Source organism: Gallus gallus, chromosome 20 (genome assembly GCF_016699485.2).
Source record: "Gallus gallus isolate bGalGal1 chromosome 20, bGalGal1.mat.broiler.GRCg7b, whole genome shotgun sequence".
Classification (NCBI taxonomy): domain Eukaryota; kingdom Metazoa; phylum Chordata; class Aves; order Galliformes; family Phasianidae; genus Gallus; species Gallus gallus.
In genome coordinates this window covers 2,905,735-2,922,405 of record NC_052551.1, presented here as the reverse complement: position 1 = coordinate 2,922,405, position 16,671 = coordinate 2,905,735, and the positions used below count along the sequence as shown (strand labels likewise).

Below are 16,671 nucleotides of genomic sequence, written 5' to 3'. Positions count from 1 at the left end.
AACTCAGCAGGTCCACCTGGAGGCCAACTTCACTATTAGAGGTGGCTGATGCGGAGTGAGGCCCCAAGGGGAAGATTAAAAGAGGAAGGAAATTGGGAAATTTCATAGGAAAAGCGTATCAGATTCTGAAGAAGAGAGCACACTCTACTGCAGGGTAAATCAAGCCTTTGCCAGTCCACATTACGCTTTGGTTTGCAGATGACATTACCTGGATGCTTACTAAACCAGTTTCAGGTGGGTAGTATTGACTCATGCTGATCCTACATACACAGGAAGTCAGCAGTTCCCCATGTCACAAGTGCCTTTCTCACACTGAGCCACCCTTTATGCTTGACAGACATGCTAGATCTACAAATCTGAGCTTTCACCTCACAAATCACACAGTTTTACTAAGAAATCACAGACCTTTCAGGCTAACCACACATTTATAGTGAGGCCAGTGAAAAAAAGCAGAGTGTATCACAGAGATCTGTAGTTTCAGAGCTGCAACTAGAGCTCATAATCCAGGGCTTCTTCCTTATTGACAGGGAACCACTTAGGCTCACTTTTATGGAGCACACTAAGCTGTGGACTCTACAAAAGGCTGTAAAACTTTGAAGTCACCGTGAAATAAACACAGTACCTCTCAGTCTGGAGAGGCTTTTCCTTCTGAACACCTGCTTGCTATTCAGGTAACCAACTGTTTTGAGGTTAGCAACTTCATAGCATCAACAGCTGATGTGTGAATCACATGTATGAACCACCAGCAGCAAAATTTAATGTGAAGTTTTTTTTTCACTTCATACAATTCACATTGTGAGGTATGACTTTTTCCATTATGAAACTATAAAAATATATTCCCAGAGTCTGGATCAAGTTCAATAATTTATACTGATAACAAACATATAATCAAGTGTTGTCCAGGAAGACCTGTCCCAGAACAGCAAGTTTAGAGTTAAAAGATTGACTGGGGCAACTCAGAAGGGAGTGTGAGCTCTTCTTAGAGTTCCTTTTCTTTCCACCTAAAGAGGCACCTGCGGGGTCTTTTGCACATCCCCCTTCAGCACAGTCAGAAGTCTGCTTTAAGGGGAATTTCTTCTTTTTCTGAAGTGAGTAAAACTCCTGCATTAAATCTTCCACTTCCCACTGCTCTTCTTTCCGCTTCCTACAGCAGTGCAGTGCAGCAGGGTCTATGGGATGAGCTTCAGTGTTGAAGACGTACCCTCCAGCATTCAAGATGCATTCACCATAAGGGGTGATCACAACATCAAAGTCTGATCCATCATTGTGGATGAAGTTGTCTGGGTCAAACAGTAGGTACAAGTATTTCACTGTTTCAGCCAAAAAGAAGGATTCCATGCGGTTGTCCAGTCTGTGATCTCTCAAGTCTTTGATCTACAGAAGAAAACCAAGTGGGTTACATTTCTATCAAATTCAAGAACTTAGGGGAAAAAAAAAGTAAAACCAGCTTGCAATTCATCTACATCAAACAGCACAGTATCAATACACCCCATATTTTAGATGGTAGTATGCAGTATACCAACACATTTTCAGCCGTTTTGAATTAGTATAATCCAGTGATTCGAAACTGGAAACTAAGAGAAATGTACTTCCTACAGGGGTAAGGAGAATAACCTTCCCATCATTTACCTAACTAAAAAAAAAAAAAACAACCAAAAAACCAACCAAAAACTTTAAATCCTCGGAAAAGAGAACTTCCAGCTGTTTAATGAGTGGATGAGCTCCCCTAGGAAACTGACTATAGGGACAGATGAACTGATCAGAGCTGGCAACTCTTTAAGGATGCTTTTTTTTTTTTTAGAGTGCAAGAGTTCTCCATCCTCATGTGTAAGGAATGAAACAGGGAAGGATGAAACCAGCATGGCTAAGCAATAATCAGCTGGTCAAATTGAGATGTTATAAGGAAACGTTCCTACTTCCACTGCCTGTACATGTGGCCTGGGAAGAGTACAGGGAAGAGAACGTGAAGAGATTAGGAAAGCTAAGGCACAGATAGAACTGAAATTGGCAAAGGATGCAAAATAAAACAAGAAGGGATCCTATAAGGACATTGGTCAGAACAGAAAGGCTGAGGAGAGTGTACTCTCTGATAAACAAGAAGGGAGAACAAGCTACAACAGATATAGAGAAGGCTGAGCTACTCAGGGTTTATGCCTCAGTCTTCACTGGCAGTCAGGCTTCCTGTGTCACTTAAGTCCCTGAATTTCTAGATGCTTTTTTTCATTTGTTTTATAACTGACAGGCAGAGAACCCATTCATTTCTACAGAGCATATGAGCCATCCTACCAACGTGGGACTCCTTATACCCACCAAGATACAGGAAAGCTGAGGAGATTCTGATGCTTTTCTACGTTTTAAGCTCTGTTGTGACAACCAGTTACAGAATTTGGCCCACTTTTCAGGCTGCTAGGAAAGTTACTCCCAGAAACATCATCAGCTTTTCAGCTTTAGAGAAAAACAAAGGATTTATTTGAAAAAGAAGTCATGTTTTAATAGATGGGATCATTTGACTCAAAGCACATCATCATCCGTAAGTACACTCTCTATCCAAAAGCTGCTATTTAGCAGCCACACTTACAGTTGCAAACCCACAGTCCACCTTGCTGATCTTCTCTATTGACTCCACTGCATCTCTTCCCAGCTCTAAGAGTATGGGATCTCGTGTAGCACGGTACAGATACATTGCACTCTCAATCAGCTCTGCAAAAAAAAAAAAAGACCAACCTGAAACCAAAACTAATTAACATACAGTTGCAAGCATGAAGATTACCAAAGCATGCATATAGTGAAGATGTTCTCTGAATTAGCAATACTGTTTTAATATGACCATCTAAGTAGCTTAGCTTGTCTTGTGCTTCCTCTGGCTAAAAACACACAAACTTGCTTCTAGTGAAGATGTGCTACAAAGAAATTCACTGTAACCGTGTTCCATCAGCTCAGGTAAGACTGAACAGTGCTCCCTTCCACACTGAAGAGGAGGAGCGACACAAAAGGATTAAAAGGTGCTTTTGGTAGAAGTGTTGGATTTCACCAACATGCTCAGACCAAAAGGCAATTAATTACAAAGCTTTACTGACCTAATAACCACGTGTGAAATTTTTGTCAGGAAAAAGAAAAAAACACAGCCACAAACAGAAAGATCTTAATGGGAAAGAGATTGCATTGCAGTATTACAGACAACGTTAATCCTCTTATGTGTTGATGTCTACTCATATAACTGGAATTAATTTGATTCAGGAACTCAGCAGATCTAGAGCAGTCTTTCACTTCCTAAATCTAAAGCTATAAGCAGTAACATTAACATTTCACATGACTTTAAAGTAAAACTATCCCACGTTAGAGAATCTAACACAAACCTGCCATATCTGACACAGGGAACTCAATTCATTAACAGGGATAACAGTACCGTCTGCTTTCTTTAATACTGCTGCCTTTGTGAATGGCAGAAAGCAAAGCATTTGGCTTTGACCAATGGCCACCACTGGTGAAACCCATGCAGGAACCAAGTCAGAACAAAACTGGGCAGGAGCTTTTAGATGGAAGTTACTGCTAACATCTGGTCTGATCTCACCACCAGAACAAAACCAGAACTTCATGTTCCTTTTTATTTCATTTCTGCTTACCTGGCCTGAGTGGGTACCCTTCTCTCTTGTCCACTGTATAGCCCTGAGGAATGTTGTAGAACTCAGGCAGCCCACCAAACTGCTTCCAAACCGTGTAATAGTTGAGGAAGGTTCGCATGGCATTATCTACATCCCCAATTAGGCTCTGAGAGAGACAAAACAATCAGCAAAGCAACATCAGAGTAAAGAAGAAGCTGTACAAAGGTTGATTCAGTAACACCCCCATAGTCAAAACAAGGGATGAGAAATGAGTTGCTCAGCAAGTCTAAATGGTATGATAAGCATTTAGGCATGATGCCTTAAGAATAGGTAGCACTGAAGAGGCATTACATACTGCTTTTCTGTTGGATAACATTATTTCGGGTGTGAAAAATTCAAAGTTGCCTTAATTTTCAGTTAACAGAAGGCTGGGTTTCCTTTAGAAAAAGATCCAGTTTGTTCCAGTAGGGATAACCAAATCCCAGACCAAACACAACTACTGACAAGAAAGCAAACTTCTCAGTGTATTTCTGTGGGAAGCATTCACTAAAAGAATGTATTGATGCAGTAGCAGCAGAAGAGCTGTTGTGCTTTTCCTTTAGGTTCCCATCTATGTTATGAGACCACTATCAGCAGTTTGCTACAACAAAACCACCTTCTATGCTTAGTACCTTTTTTTAATTAGACCATAGGTGGAGTCAACATTTACTCTTTCAAAAACTGAGGACTACTGCAGACATCACCACAGATTAGAGCAGAACTTTAAGCCAGCACAGATGAGGGTTACATCTGTAACTTATATTTTATAGATCTACTTAAACAAAATCACTGTATGCTACCAATAGGACAGCTCTCACCTGTAGGCCTGGCCAGTAAGCCTCCAGAGACTGAAAAACAGGCATGGATACCGTTCCTTTGTACATCTGAACCCAGAGGTACCAGTCATCAAACTTGGTGTAATTTTTGATAGCTTTGTTATATTCTATGTATTAAAAACAAACAAAAAAAAACCCATAGATGAGCAGGTAATAAAACAAGTGTTCTTTTTCAGAATGACTGAAGTCCCTGTTTCACCTCAGCTACGTCAAATGAATGAGCTGTGCTTCCCTCCTTGTCAGAACCTGCACTGTGATAACTCTTATCACAGATTGTTCCGAAGCATTACAGCAAAGACACTGGGAACAGTCCCAAATGGAACTTATTAGCCTTATTCTTCCACAGGGTAACTTTTACAGGTGAAGTCAAGGGCACATTCCTGGGACCCTTCAACAGTAAGGAAAAACAAACAACCCTGCTTACCTAGGAACATGGACATCAGCTCCTTGTCCTGCAGGAGAATGGCTCCTTTAACAAGGTATTCAAAGTAGGAGTCCACTCCTGCTCCAATGCCAGCATCTTGGGCCACCCACTTGGCAGTTACCACATCAATGTGGTTACCAACCTGGAGGAAGTGTGGGGAGAAGGAAAGAGAGTGTTGGAGTGGAAACAGAGCTCATCTTTTATATGATCATTTAAAAAATTCCCACAACAGCAACACCACACAAAAAGCCTCCGACCTTCTCTCAGAAAAACAGATTCACAATGGCATCTATGAGCATTTTCTCTAGTACAAGAGATGTCTATCAGCACTACAGAAGTACAAACCACAGGAAATCATTACTTGTGGATTTTCTGCTTCCAGTACAAACACTGCAATGGCCAAAACAAAATGTCACACTACTCTAAAAATCCACAGTCTGAGCATCATGAGACCAGTACTAATTTCTATCTTATGAAAGCATAGAGAAGGATGATGAGGTACAGAGCAGGATGCCAAAAACATCAGGGGCATGAGAGAGCTGCCATGCTAACATTTAAACAGATCCTTCACACCTGGCAGTCTTCAGCCTCCAAAGAGCTGAAGGAGAGTGTAAGAACAATCGTAACTAGCTTTGCAAAGACTGGGAAAAAAGTTATTCTGTTTCTTTCCAGCACAACAATCAGGGCATCAAATAAAAATTACACAGATCCCAAAGCAAATAGAAGTGTTTGCAGCGGGCACCAGGCCTGCTGAAGGTCAACGTGGTTTGAATTTTGGGTAGTCTTGTGTGGAGCCAGGAGTTGGCCTCAACGATCCATGTCGGATCCCTTTCAACTCAAGGTGATCCATGATTCACATAGCATATGAATACATCTATTATACTTCACATACATTCAAAAGCAGCTAGACGTTAACACAGAGAACACAGAGCTGATGCTTCTAGCTCTGGAGAGCCCCAGAACACTGAGGCTGTAGAGGCTGGAAATGCCCTGGTGCTCTTATTTCCTTCCACAGGCCACTGTCACACCATGCATCAGATAGATCTTTCATGTAATGTTGTACAGTTGCTGTTACAAAAGCTGCAATGCCCAGCAGAAGGCATTTTTGTCTCCCAGCCACATCTGTTCTGGAGCAAAACAACGGCGTTACGTCGAGTTGCAGCACTGAAGCACAGATGTGAGTGCTGCATGTGTTCAGGAACATCAAGCATACGACTCTCAGCCCCGCTGTTAGCACTGTGCTTATTTATCTAATCCTTTTTCCTTAGTTTATACTTTCAACACTTAGAACTGCATCCCCTTAAGCTATATGAAAATTCCAAGTCTATTTCCTCACTCACCAGTCCAATATCGGAGCGGTTTTTCCACAGTGCCTTCAGAGCCTTCCTGGCAACATCCTCAAACACTGGGTCACCAGTAAGGTGGCTTAAAGTGGCAAATTCCACTATAAAAGTACCAATCCCAGCAGTACAGGTAACTGGGGTCTCCCCAGGGTTCACTCCATGCAACAAGTTCACTGTTCCATAGGGCATCCCAGTGGGAGTCTGAAAAGCTGAAAGGAAATTTCTGGTTCACATGAGGGTGTTCACTGTTACATCTTATCAGATTGATAAGAAAGCGCACCCTGCAATCCCAGGCACATACAGCAGCAACAAACTGGAGCCACTGAAGCTACTGCAGATCTACTCCCTCCTGCACAAACACAGTAGTCAGTGAAACATAACTAGAGATGCTGGTCAGCAGCATACAGACACTGAGCTCATGATTGCTCAAGGATAGCCCAGGGTGCATGCAGAGAAGGAAATGGTGTTATGCTGCCAGAGCACACATCCTAGCACAGCCCACAGAGGGGCAGATAAGGCTGCACCTTCTTGCCTTCACAAGCTGTTGTTTCACAATCTTTATAGCATTTCTCACGCATATAAAATATTTCCCACAGCAAGCAATTAACAAATTGCTGCATTAAGCACATACAGCAGTTGGCACACATGTGGACAACTTGTGGCGTGAACTTACAAGATGCTTTCCTGCAAATAAAGGAAGTTCACCTCCTTAGAGCTCAGGGAATGTAGGACCGCTCGGCGAGCTCCCAAATCAAGCAGTGCCATCTTCCTCCAATGCACCTCAGGAACCACAGTGCAGCAGCACAAAACAGACAAGTCCTCACCTGGCAGCAGTTTGCGAGCTGCTTCCTCTGCCAGTCTCAGGAGAGGTCCAGAGCATGGCCATCCCACCTCCACCTCAACGCCAGCCTTCTTGGACAGCAAGTGAGCAGAAAGGAGGCCACCAACCACTGGAAGGTGCACAGCAAGAATCCCATTAGAAAATGCTGGGACAGAGGCAGAATGAAGCTCCAAACCAGCTGTATTTTATCCTGATGCGGAACAGTATTCGTGAGGAAGAAAAGTGAGACGGCACATCATTAAGACCCTAATTCAGTGCCTCAGAAGAGCTGTTTTTTCCTTCCTGTTTGCAGCAGGCAACTGTGTATATTTATTCCATTATATTAGGAGCATCAGATCCCACTTGCCCTCCTGCATCTGCACTGCCCTGCAGAAAATCAAAAAGCTATGAGCACAGTGGCTGTGACATTCTAAAAAGGAATTGTATTTCACTTCTTCCAGACAGCTTTATGTCACGTTTCTGTAACACAGAACACCTTCCTCAATTCCTTGGAGAAAAAGGCCTCGTTAGAATAAAGAATTTCAGTGTGACTGTCAGAGGCTGGGAGTTTTCAGCCCTTTCCACACGTTTGCCCGATGTCACCTACCAAGCACAAACACACAAGTTACAGTGCTGCAGAAGGTGGCTCAGTGCTGTTCAATAGGAGAAACAGCAGCAAAAGAAGAGCAGAACTAACAGCTGTGCTCCCCGTCTCTCTGTCTCACAGTACCAAAGCAGTGAGGTGCTCAATAGGGTACAGTATTCCACTCCTCTGAAGGCAAACATCTCGGTGACTTTCAAAGAACAGGAAAAAGAAAGACAAGCTTTATCTTACAGCACCAAAGCAAGAGGTCAACAACCCTTCTTCCAAAACAGGACGTCAGTAAGGAATGTACTGAATCCACGCTGTTTCCTCGGAAGATACACCGACAGCAAAGCTTAAAGCTTGGCAGCGGGTACTGGGAGCGACACGTGTAACTCCCGGGTACGCCAAGGCAGGTGCAGAGCAAAGACAGAAGGGAAGTGACACCTACTGGAGCTCTTCTGAGCACTCACACGTCCTGACACCGCCGCACAGCCTCCCCCTGTGGTGATGACCTCTGTCTGCACCCCAGGGGCTCCCAGAGAACCCCAACGCACAGCACAACCCACCTCACCTCGGATATTCGTTTCGAAGACGGACGCGTTGACATCGATATCGAAATCCAGCCCTTCCTGCAGCACGGCCACCACCCGCTGGAACTCGGTGACATTGCCCAGGATCTGCAGAGCGACAGCACGGCAAAGCGGGGGCACAACCCCGCGATAGGGGGTAAATCGACTTTTCACACGGGTAGACAGCGGTAGGGCGGCCCGTACTCACCAGCAGCGTGTCCAGGGCATCGATCAGCGTCAGTGAGAAGCTGCGAGGAAGCGCGGAGCTGAAGCGCGGAGCTGAGGCCCGGCCCGCCGCTCCCCGCCCCCGCCGCCCCTACCTGCCCCACGTGTCGTGCCCGTCGCAGGTGAGCGGCCGCAGCTCGTCGTAGGGGAAGGCGCTCTCCAGGTAGTGCTCGTAGGCGTGGTAGAACATGGCGCGCACCCGCTCCCTGCGGCACACACAGCGCGGCCCGCTCGCACCCGCCCGGCCCCCACCGATCGCCCCTCGCTCGGCCCCTCCCGGCCCCGCGCTCACCGGTACGAAGCCACGTCCAGCCCTCGGGCGGCCGCGCCGGGCCCGGCGGGGATGCGGAACGCGCAGAGGCACAGCAGCGAACCGAGCGAGCGCAGCAGCGCCATGGCCGCGCCGGGCCCCGCGCGGAACCGCCGCCACAGCGCATGCGCACAGAGCGGCTCAGCGCCTCGCGTCCGACCCGCGCCTCCCCTCTGCCGGCTTAAAGCCGTTCCCCCTCGTCCTCACATCGTGCGAATAGTCGCTCCCCTTCTCGCTTCGAGCTCGGTACCGACCTCAGCAAGCCCTCTCTCCCTCCCCACCCGCGGTGCCTGCGGGGCTGGAGCCGGCAGCGATCGGAGCTGCAAAGCGGCGTGCTTAAGGAGCGCGGGCACCGACCCGGCGCTCCGACACCCCGCGCTGCTGCTCGGCAAGACCAGAGGCTGCTGTCGGCGCCCTCCCATCAGCTACAGCCGAGGCGATGCTGCGGAGCGAGCGCCCCGCCGTGCCGCCCCGCGCCGCCCCGCTAGGTGTCAGTGCGCCCATTGCGGTCCCGGGCCGTATCTCAGCGCTCCGGCTGCTCTCCGCCGCTCGGGGCTGCCGCGCATCGTCCCGCTGCGTGCCGGGGAGAAGCGAAGAGCTGCGGTTGGTTTCACCGACAGCCGTCACAGTGTGTCGTTATAGGGGAGCGTTTCGTTAAAGTTCGTTTTCCAGACTTCGATCCTAACAGCGTTCTGCGCCGCTGTCGTTACCGTGCACCGCAGGCGGAGCCGCGTCCCGTCCGCGCGGAGGGCTGCGATGCGCTCACATCGGGTGGGTGAATTCCGGGGGTGCCGCACCGTGGGCACTAATTGAGCCCGGTAATGAGTCGCTGTGTGTATGTGAGCTATCTGCGTTGAAAAACACCCCACAAACAACGGTCCTGGTTATAACAGATTGGAGCAGAACAGCTGCAAGGGACGGTGAGAGTCAATGCCCAACCTGCACCGAGGGCAGTGCTGTCACTGCTCCAGGGCCGCTGATGAACCAAGTGGGTTACAGCACTGTGGGCTGTGCAAAGCCACTGCTGGTGCAGCGCTGTGGGGAGCACATATCAGCAAACACACACAGCTACCATAGGACAGGCATCACTTGGAGGACCCGGTGGTGTCTGATGTGACCACAGCATATACCAGAGGGGTACAGATACACAACAAAGCAATACAGATATACACAGCATGCATGTTTCCTCCGGCCATGCAGTGGTGTCTGCACTGATGCAACAGATCGGAGCAGTGCTTTCAAACAGACATAGCACTGCAATATTTCGGCTGCCTCGGAGATAAGTGCTGCTCCAGATGTCTGAGTTTGGCTCCCCGGGCTTTCAGTCTTTATGGAAAGGCCACTGGCAAAATAACACCAAGTTCCATTTGGATGTGAGGGAGAGTGTAATTACAGGGGCGTTGAACACATGGCTTTATGGCATCCTGAGGCTGACGGCTTGTTTACTACTTGCTATTACAGTAAGCAGTGCTGTTGCCCTGCTTGCTGTTTTGATGCCCATTAAGACGGAAACTATGCAAATCAGGATTAGCCATTAATATTTATTATTCATGGCGGGATGCGGGAGTTTGTCTGTTATGAGAAGAAATGTAAACAGGGGGTTTCATGAACACTGAAAACTGTTGCTAAGGTGGTTCTCCTGAAATGATTTTCCTTTGCAGCCAAATCTCTATTCTTAATTTCAGTGGCACACATGGGGGGATGGAAACGATGATTGATTTTTCTCCAGGTGCTGTGGGCTGCTGCAGCTGAGACGTCACTATAAAAGACTAGACGCTTCCAATTGCTTTTTTATAAGCTCAGAATTGATTTCATTTGTTTAGCACCTGACTAACATAAAAGACTAACAGAAGACACGGCCTTCATCATGGTGCTGTGATATTTAGCCATGCTGCAAACTCAGAACTATGCTGGGCTGCAAGCTGCATGGCTGTGGCAGGCAATGTGTTTCAGCATTGCACTGCTCTGTGCTCCTGGGCAGGAAAACAGTGCGTGCCCCACTGAGACAGCATTTGGAAGTGACAGCAGAGATGAGATGAGCTGGTTCTGCAGCACTCCTCCATGCAGCTTCCCCGAGTACAGCTCACTCTCTTTACATCTCCCTATCCTTCCTTTTTCTTCCGCTATCCTAACTAACTTAACTAACAAGTAGTTGCAGAAGCTGTTGATAGGCAGCAACCAGAGAATTAATGCAGTGAGAGCTCCTGTTCCAAGCAGGCTCATGCGGGAGCTGTTGTACTGTGTTCACAAAGAATTGTGGCTCCATATAGAATTGAATATTTTATGCAAGCCTGGCTTACTGTTGAGATTTTGACAAGTGAGAAAGCAAAAATAAAATGGAGTTAACATCAATGTGTCTTGGTTTTTAGTGCGGGGATTGATGGCACCCACGTTACAAGACATCGATAAAGTCCAAAGCTGCCAACTGGTGCGAATGAGGTTTCATTTTCTTGATCCGAGTGCTGGCGTTTTCCCATGGGGATTGTGGCTTTGATATTCTTTTACCAGGCAGATTTAGAGGTGTTCGGATGATTGGTGTCTGTAGAATACAGATAGGCAAAGCAGGGGATGGGCTGCGTTTTCCTTCTGCCTCAGTTCATCATGTTCTGCGGGCAGCCCCTGGGGCCACACAAGCTTGGGATGTCTGGGGAGGCACTGCTTCTGCATCCTGTATTTTTCTTGAGGATTCGTGCAGAGATAGAGTGAAAACAAAGATGGGGCTTGGGACTATAGATCTTCAGCCTCGTAGCATGCATGATGGGAAAGGGCTGAGAAATCCAGTTCGGTTCTTGGCTCCACATTAACTTAAAAGTTCAAAAAACTTATTTTTGTCTGAGTAACCCAGCTTTCACATTCGCATGCTGAACATGGCGAAAAGATGGAGTTTATAGCTGGGAAGAAGCAATGAGTTAATCCTCCCGTGTCTGCAAACGCAGAGAGATTGCAGAGACGTTTTATTCCCTAGTTTATGACTGTGTAAAACAAATCCACTGGAACTTGTCACAGAACAAGGGTCTCCTGCTGCTAGGAAAAGGTCAGAACAAAGGTAAGTTTGTTTCTCAAGGCAGGAGACAAGGGCTGTGTGTATGGGCTGGTAGTGCTGCCAAAGGCTGCGGTGTCAGGGCAGGCAGCGAAGTTTCCTCCCCCACTGGGCTTTTCTTCATGCTGCCTGGCAAAGCTGTGGACAAAGACAGATATGATGGGCAGAACCCATCCAGAATTGGCCACTTCTGCAGAGTTCAGTGAGGTTCACTGGCAGTGACTTTTCAGAGCAGGGTTGGTGGATAACCGCCCTCTGCGGTCAACCAAAAGGGATCTGAAGGCGGCCTCGCATCACTGCATCCCCAGCTCTCGTCCCTGGGGAGCTCCTGCCCCTCATTCACTGCAGGAGGGTTTGGCAGCTGCCATTCATTTTGTCTTCCTCTGAAGCACACGAGATTGCTGAGGTGTAACACAGGGGTGACAGTGCTGCAGTTGATCTTAACATCTCTTTGGAGCAGTGCTTGTGCTCTTGGATGCTGGCAGTGACCACTGGGCTCTTTGTCTTTCTCTAGCATGCTCTAGCCCATGGGAGCATCACTGCTGTGGCTGGGCCCTTATGACACTCTGCTCTCCTCTCCCATGGTCTGCTCTGCCACTGGCTGCAAGCAGGGGGATGATCACAGCACTGCAGAGAATGCAAGCAACCAAAAGAGTTGTCAACATGGAAACTGTTTTTTAAAAGGTCCTGCATTTCTTCTTACAATTATTATGGGTGGTCAGGTAGCTTTTGTGTCACCAGAGGTCTGTATTCCTAGCAGTTCTGCTGCCATCTGAATCCTCAGGACCAGTGGGCTGAGGGGCTCCTTCGTTTCATTTGAAGATGGTGTTCATTTCTACTCTTGATGTTTTCTAGAGCCTGATAGAGAAGCTTGAAGACAAGTGCTGGCTCTGCATTGAGCCACCTGCGAAGCTCCTTTGAGACAGTGAGGTGACATGACGGCAATGGGCTTTGAAAGCCCACCCTCCAGGTGTGAAGAGGACAGGCTGCTGGTGTGAAGGGATACGCAGAGCTCCCTACCATGAGCTTCCAGCTCCACTGAAACAGAAGCAGGTTCCCACTGATGCCAGCACAGCAGAAGATCTGACACCTATGGATGGACCTTAACACTGAACATGATTGAGCAGAACATAAAAGCACCACCTGCCTCTGAGCTTCTCATCCTCTGTGAACCCAACCATTTTGCTCAGCCACATACAAAGAAGAAACCAGCAGTGCTATGAGGGGCATCACATGGGTACCTGCAGCTCAAAGCAGTCAGAGCACACCTCACATCCCACACTTTGCACCCTTCCTGCAGCATTTTTAGCATGCGATGCGTTTATAACCGATCAGTCTTTGCCTTTGTTAAGTCCCCATGTCAGCATGTGTTGAATCTTCTTTTCTGTGCCAAACATATCAGTGCTGTGGCTTCGTCTTTCAAGTTTATAGTTGTGATTTCTCAAAAATTGGATGAGTACCAACAAGCAAATAAGGACAACAACATACCAGCCTACTGCAGGAACACACTGCCATTTTGGGACCAGCTTTCTTTGGATGCTGCCGGCAGATCTGAACTGAATTTTGCTTATTGTGAGACCTAGCTGTCAGGGCTCACTGCCCGTCCTTTCCTCTTTCTTCCTTTCTTGTGATGTGTCAAAATTTGGTGGAGGATTAGAATTGGTGGGAATGAGAAACGGGTTAGGAATTTACTGAACAGTACTTGGATGTTTTAAAGGTATTTTGGAGAATCTCTTCTTGTACCATTCACTCACAAAATGTAGTAAGCTTGGTAAAATGTAGTTAAGATTCAGCTGACTAAGCTTGACTGCTTATCTAGATCTAAATCTAGCAAGTACTGAGGGCAGTATCTTGTGCCAGCACATTCTTTCTGAATTCGTACCCATGTATACAGATGGAGAGCAGTTTTCATAGCTGGAAGGGGAAAACATGACCTGTCCAAAATTCTGAGAGTTTCCCTTGCTCTCTGAAGAAAGCAAGATCCAATGGAAAAAACTCTGAGAGGTTTCTTCTGGAAATGAGGGAGGGGTCTATTAACCTACGTTCAAAGGAAACTCAAACCGCGTTCTGCAAGAGCCCTCGGTAGCCCACGCAGGGGATGATAACTGATCCTTCTGTTAGGCTTTGGGACTTTGAAATCAGGGGATGGGCTGCAAAATTATGAGGTTTTAAAGTTTCTAACCTCCTGTTTGTCTCCTTGTTTCTGAGTCTCGAAGGGTCGAATACCAAAACTTTTCCAACTTGCTACCCTCAGTGCCAGAAGCAGGGCATTTTTCTTGCTGACAGCTGAGGTTTCTAACTGACCACAGACTGGGATTTTAGGAAACAAAGCCAATCTCCTGGCAGCCGCTGGCCTGACCTTGGTTCTTGAGATCTCACATCCAGCTGGTTGCTATTGGGCTGCCACCAGGGCATCGCCGTCCCGCAGGCCCAGCACTTGTGACTTTTCACATGCTGGTGTTACATCCACTGCTCCGTAGCCAAGCTGCAGTGGTGCCCTGGGGTGCAGCGGCCAGCTCATCTCATAACTGCCATCAGTGCCGTGCGATGCGCGGAAGTGAAGCGAGCAGCGATAGCGATCAGAGCTGCTGGTGCTCCATGCACGCGGGTGGTGAGGAGCTCTTGTTCCGCTCTGCAGCACGGCCGTGATCTCAGCCACCTTCCCGTGTCAGGTTGAAGTGGAAACTTGACTTTCTGACTTTTCTTGTGAGAGTCGAGGCTTGCCTGCTGCAGCCGAACACATCTGGTGGTGAGGATGGGGCTGGGTCTCCCGAGGATGCCACATCCCCCTCCCTCCAGGCCTGCCTGGCCCCAGCTGGTCTTCAGCTGACCTCCAGATCCCTGCTCCCTGCTCTCCATGTCTTGAACAAATAGGGCAAAATGCTCATTTTCTGGAGCAGCCAGCTCAAACCTGGTCATCAGCATCCTTGCAGAGAGTCTCTAAGCACCGCTGGTTTTGTTTCTGGTTTTAACCAGATTTTCCTTCCAGACCAGAGAAACTGTTTTCAATGCAAATTTCAGAAAACCTAGCGCATGGCAGGGGGAAAAAAGTCTGTTTCAACAAATCCACACTTTCCAAGACAGACCAATGTTGTAAATGCTTCAAAACAGAGTTCTTAGGAAATTCCCATTTAGCTCCACCTGGCTTGATCTTACTAAAACAGAAAGTCTTGTCTTTGCACCTTTCCTCCACTAAGGGCATGGCTGCTGTCAGTCTTCTCCAACCTTGGCTTGCTCTTTGGCCAGCCGTGCCAAAAACCACCCCTGAATGGTGATGCTGTGGGATCTGATGCCATGACTTGCTTTGTTTCTCACTGTCCAGTCAACCACCTGTGTTTTCCTGCCTGAACTGGACTTAAGGACAGGCCAAATTATTTAGATAGATAGATCCAATTGGTGGGGCTGCACAAAACGTCACCATCAGAGAGCTGAGAAGGAGCAAGTGAAGAGAAATGAGGATGTTTTGTTTGCAGCGAGGCCCTTGTTCCTTCACATGGACTTGAGATGGGCCATGTCCATAAGCTCTTCACAGCTGCACAGACCTGTCCTTGCTGGTCATTTCCAAGACCTGATGCAATCCATCACAGGTCTTCTTCTGCAGGGACCTTTGTTCCCACGTAGCAATGGCTCATTTGGGGACCAGCGACCAACCTGACCAGTGCCCAGCTGGGAGACTCTCATTGACCACAAAGAAGAAATGTCAGAGGGTGAATTTTCATCAGAAGCCATGTGAAGGCTTTTCCCTTTTGCAGTCTTTGTCCTGAGTCTCACTGGACTCAGCCATTGCTGCAAGACTGTGCTGCCATGGACCGACACTGGGAAATGCAGTCATGCATCAAAGCCAACACATATGAAATTACAAACAAACAAACAAACAACAAAAACAAACCAACCTGGTTTTGGAAAAGGCCACTGAGTTCAAAAGGCTTCCAGTTCTTGTATAATCCCTCTTGTCTGGGCTGGCAGCAGCATGTGAGCTCTGGATCTTTTGCCTACTATTATTAAGGCATCGAAGGAGAAGGTGCATTACAAAGTCATGAACGTATAATCATAGACTCACAGAATCACCAAGGTTGGAAAAGATATCCAAGACTATTTAGTCCAACCATCCTCCTACCACCAATATTTGCAATATCTGGGCAGGTTCGGCAAGGTTTTGGAGCCAGGTAAGGGGTAGTCATTTTGCTATGGGGATGTTTTGCTTTCTCTATGCACATGTGCCCCAATTTGGCTATATCACAAACCTTTGGAAAAACCACATTGTGCATAAACTTAGCAGGGCAATTGGTAATAATTTAGCAGTTAAAAACTCCAGAACTCCCATTTGCACGGGGCAAGAGTGGGAGATGGTCTACGCAGGGTGCTCCTGGCCTTTTCCTGGATAGGAGCAGGAGAGCTGGGCTGCAGCAGGGAGGAGGGCATGGGAAGGGGTTGAAGACAAACCTGTGGGGAGCTGAGACTGGAGCTGGGACATGGCTTGGGTGAGGGAGCTCCAGGCTGGGAGCAGTGCCACTGAAGTTCTGTGGGACACCCAGCTTCCTTGGCAGAGATGTGTGAAGTTTCCAGCCCTGCTATTGAACTACATGGGTGTGTGTATAATGACAAAGGAAATAATTATTCTGCAGCGTTTTATTCTTGAGAAACCCATTTCTTCACACCCCAGTGCCTGTTTGCAGAGCAGGGCCAGGTTTGCACGTCCAGACTGTGGGAGTGAACTCAGACTGCTGAAGCTGGGTTGTTCCTGCTGTGTGTGAGAGCAGACACAGCTCGAATCCTGCAGGCTGAACAAGATCATCCTGAAGTCAGCACAAGGCAAGAAAATCCTAACCCAAATCCTGCCTGGTGCTCTGACAGCTCTTTGATATATATTTTATGCC

The 16,671-nt window shown here is 47.5% G+C and overlaps 1 protein-coding gene and 1 long non-coding RNA gene across 3 annotated transcripts; one reads left to right on the top strand and one right to left on the bottom strand.

Annotated features, from left to right (window-relative positions):
- Positions 1-733: 733 nt before the first annotated feature.
- On the bottom strand, positions 734-8,872 carry EDEM2 (ER degradation enhancing alpha-mannosidase like protein 2). 2 transcript variants are annotated; one of them, XM_003642498.6, is made up of 11 exons: positions 8,737-8,872; positions 8,540-8,650; positions 8,428-8,467; positions 8,222-8,327; positions 7,069-7,194; positions 6,242-6,453; positions 4,902-5,043; positions 4,460-4,584; positions 3,624-3,768; positions 2,579-2,700; positions 734-1,374 (listed from the first exon to the last, which is right to left on the bottom strand). In XM_003642498.6, exons 1-11 carry the CDS (start codon positions 8,838-8,840, stop codon positions 889-891), a joined length of 1,719 nt encoding a protein of 572 aa, XP_003642546.2. In that variant the 5' UTR covers positions 8,841-8,872; the 3' UTR covers positions 734-888. The 2 variants fall into 2 exon arrangements, with proteins under 2 accessions (XP_003642546.2, XP_004947033.2); XM_004946976.5 differs by lacking the exon at positions 8,540-8,650.
- Positions 8,818-13,152, top strand: LOC107054895. Its single transcript, XR_005841198.2, has 2 exons — positions 8,818-9,525; positions 12,650-13,152. It is a non-coding gene; the product is annotated as an uncharacterized LOC107054895 (long non-coding RNA).
- The last annotated feature ends 3,519 nt before the right edge of the window (positions 13,153-16,671 follow it).

Excerpts from the sequence above, each read along its gene's own strand:
- EDEM2 (XM_003642498.6), bottom strand. The coding sequence starts at position 8,840 with ATGGCGCTGCTGCGCTCGCTCGGTTCGCTGCTGTGCCTCTGCGCGTTC. Across the intron at positions 8,651-8,736 it reads CTGGACGTGGCTTCGTACCG|GGAGCGGGTGCGCGCCATGT; the intron begins GTGAGCGCGGGG and ends TGTGTGCCGCAG. Across the intron at positions 5,044-6,241 it reads ACCGCTCCGATATTGGACTG|GTTGGTAACCACATTGATGT; the intron begins GTGAGTGAGGAA and ends CACTTCCTCCAG.